This window comes from Belonocnema kinseyi, chromosome 7 (assembly GCF_010883055.1).
Source record: "Belonocnema kinseyi isolate 2016_QV_RU_SX_M_011 chromosome 7, B_treatae_v1, whole genome shotgun sequence".
Taxonomy (NCBI): domain Eukaryota; kingdom Metazoa; phylum Arthropoda; class Insecta; order Hymenoptera; family Cynipidae; genus Belonocnema; species Belonocnema kinseyi.
This window is the reverse complement of record NC_046663.1, coordinates 110,300,976-110,302,650: the sequence shown is the minus strand read 5'-3', so window position 1 is coordinate 110,302,650 and position 1,675 is coordinate 110,300,976. Positions and strand designations below refer to the sequence as shown.

The 1,675-nt window shown below is 35.8% G+C and overlaps 1 protein-coding gene across 1 annotated transcript; it reads right to left on the bottom strand.

The window, feature by feature from the left end:
• Positions 1 to 409: 409 nt before the first annotated feature.
• LOC117176621 (transcription initiation factor TFIID subunit 10-like) lies at positions 410 to 802 on the bottom strand. Its single transcript, XM_033366874.1, has one exon. It carries the CDS (start codon positions 800 to 802, stop codon positions 410 to 412), a length of 393 nt encoding a protein of 130 aa, XP_033222765.1.
• Between the last annotated feature and the right edge of the window lie 873 nt (positions 803 to 1,675).

The following is a 1,675-nucleotide window of genomic DNA, read 5'->3' as shown; positions in this document are numbered from 1 at the left end:
TGCAAATTCAACTGTGTTGTTGAAAATTCGTTTTTTGTGTGTATCTGGAAAGAAATTGTAAACTTTCCGAATGAAGATAAACAGTGGGACAGATGAAACTTCTGCATAAGCTATTAGGACACCGCGATATTTATTCCGAAAGAAATCGGAAAGGTTCAGAACGAAGTAAGAGCAGTGGGACAGTTCGTCAAAAGTTCGGAAAGAACCAGAAGCAAAGTTCACATAGAAATCGGAAAGATAATACCTTTTCGACCCTTTCAGTTTCTTGCGCTAGAGATATACGTCTATCATTTTGCGAAAATGTAAACATGTAAGAAGAAAAGAGTGAACCTTCGTCATAAATGTTTGTTGGCCCTGAAAAGGGCCGATGTTTTACAGCAGGTCTGATTAAAAGTGATAAATAACATGATTAAATGTAGCTTTTGGTAAAGTCTTCAGGGTTAGGTAATGAAAGGCCATATTTTGTAACATTAGAAGTTATATCCGTTGTTACGATTCTATAACGCCCTTTTCTTTCTTCCGTTCCAGTGTTAAGGTTCTCTTCGCTGGTTTTGCGAGCTTGCAAAGTTTCGTTTCCCATTTCCCAAAGCATTTTTTGCGCTGCTAATGAGACCAGGCGTATTATATTCTTATCAGCACTCTTGAATTCTTCGGTAGTAAGACAATGTTGGGTGAATAAATCATCTTCCGCGGGTACCTGGTTCTCGATTTCGACGAGAAAATCAGATAGTTGCTGCTGTTTTGCATTTGCCAGTTTCTCCTTTGGAGTGCTACTTACACCACTCTTAACCCTTTCTGCCATTTTCCAAATACACCCAATTGTTCTTGAAATGCCTGTCGTTTTTATTGAAAAAACTGTATTTAATAACAATACTTGCAGTGACCGAACTATCGGCGCTCTGAACTAATTCTGTGCCTAAAATGTGCTTATATTTATACATTTTCCACGGACAATGGAGCCATAGAGGGGAACGCTTTTCAGTCATTGGCCAGTGACGTTGCACAAGGAAAGGGAGTGTGTTTCACTCATTGGCTAGTGGATTTGGGCCTGAGATTGTCTAGGGCCTAGAACCAGGGACGTGTACTTACGCGGAACTGAAGGCTTTTATACGTAAAATACCTAAGAGAAGTATTTTACGTAGAAAACATGTAAAATACCTAGTAAATTACGTGCCAAGATGGCGGAATTGTGTATAACCTCACTTTTTTGAATTTCTGGTACTGGCATTTGTAAGAGTTTTTTTTTCAGTGCTGATATTACCCATAAAAAAAATATCTACTGAAGCGAAACAGAAGCAAAAAAAGACACTCCGGGCTTCAATATATTCCATGGAATTATCTTAATTTCAAACGTCTGCAAGTGATAATTGTAAAATATCGTTATTTTTGTTCATTTAAACACTTGTAATTAAAATGGATTTATATCCATTTTTTCATTTTTTTTATTTTGAAATATTGGTCAATGTAATACTGAATAAATACGTTAATGTTAAGTGGTTTTGTGTACTAGTCAAAAGACCAGCTTTTTTAATATTGAATTTGAACATTTGAATATTAAAAAAGTATTGATTTTTGACCAGTAGACAAAAACACCTAACATCCAGTAAACCAGTAGACAGAAACATTTACCAATAATATATAACCTGATGAACCAGCTTCATTGTAATAAATTTAT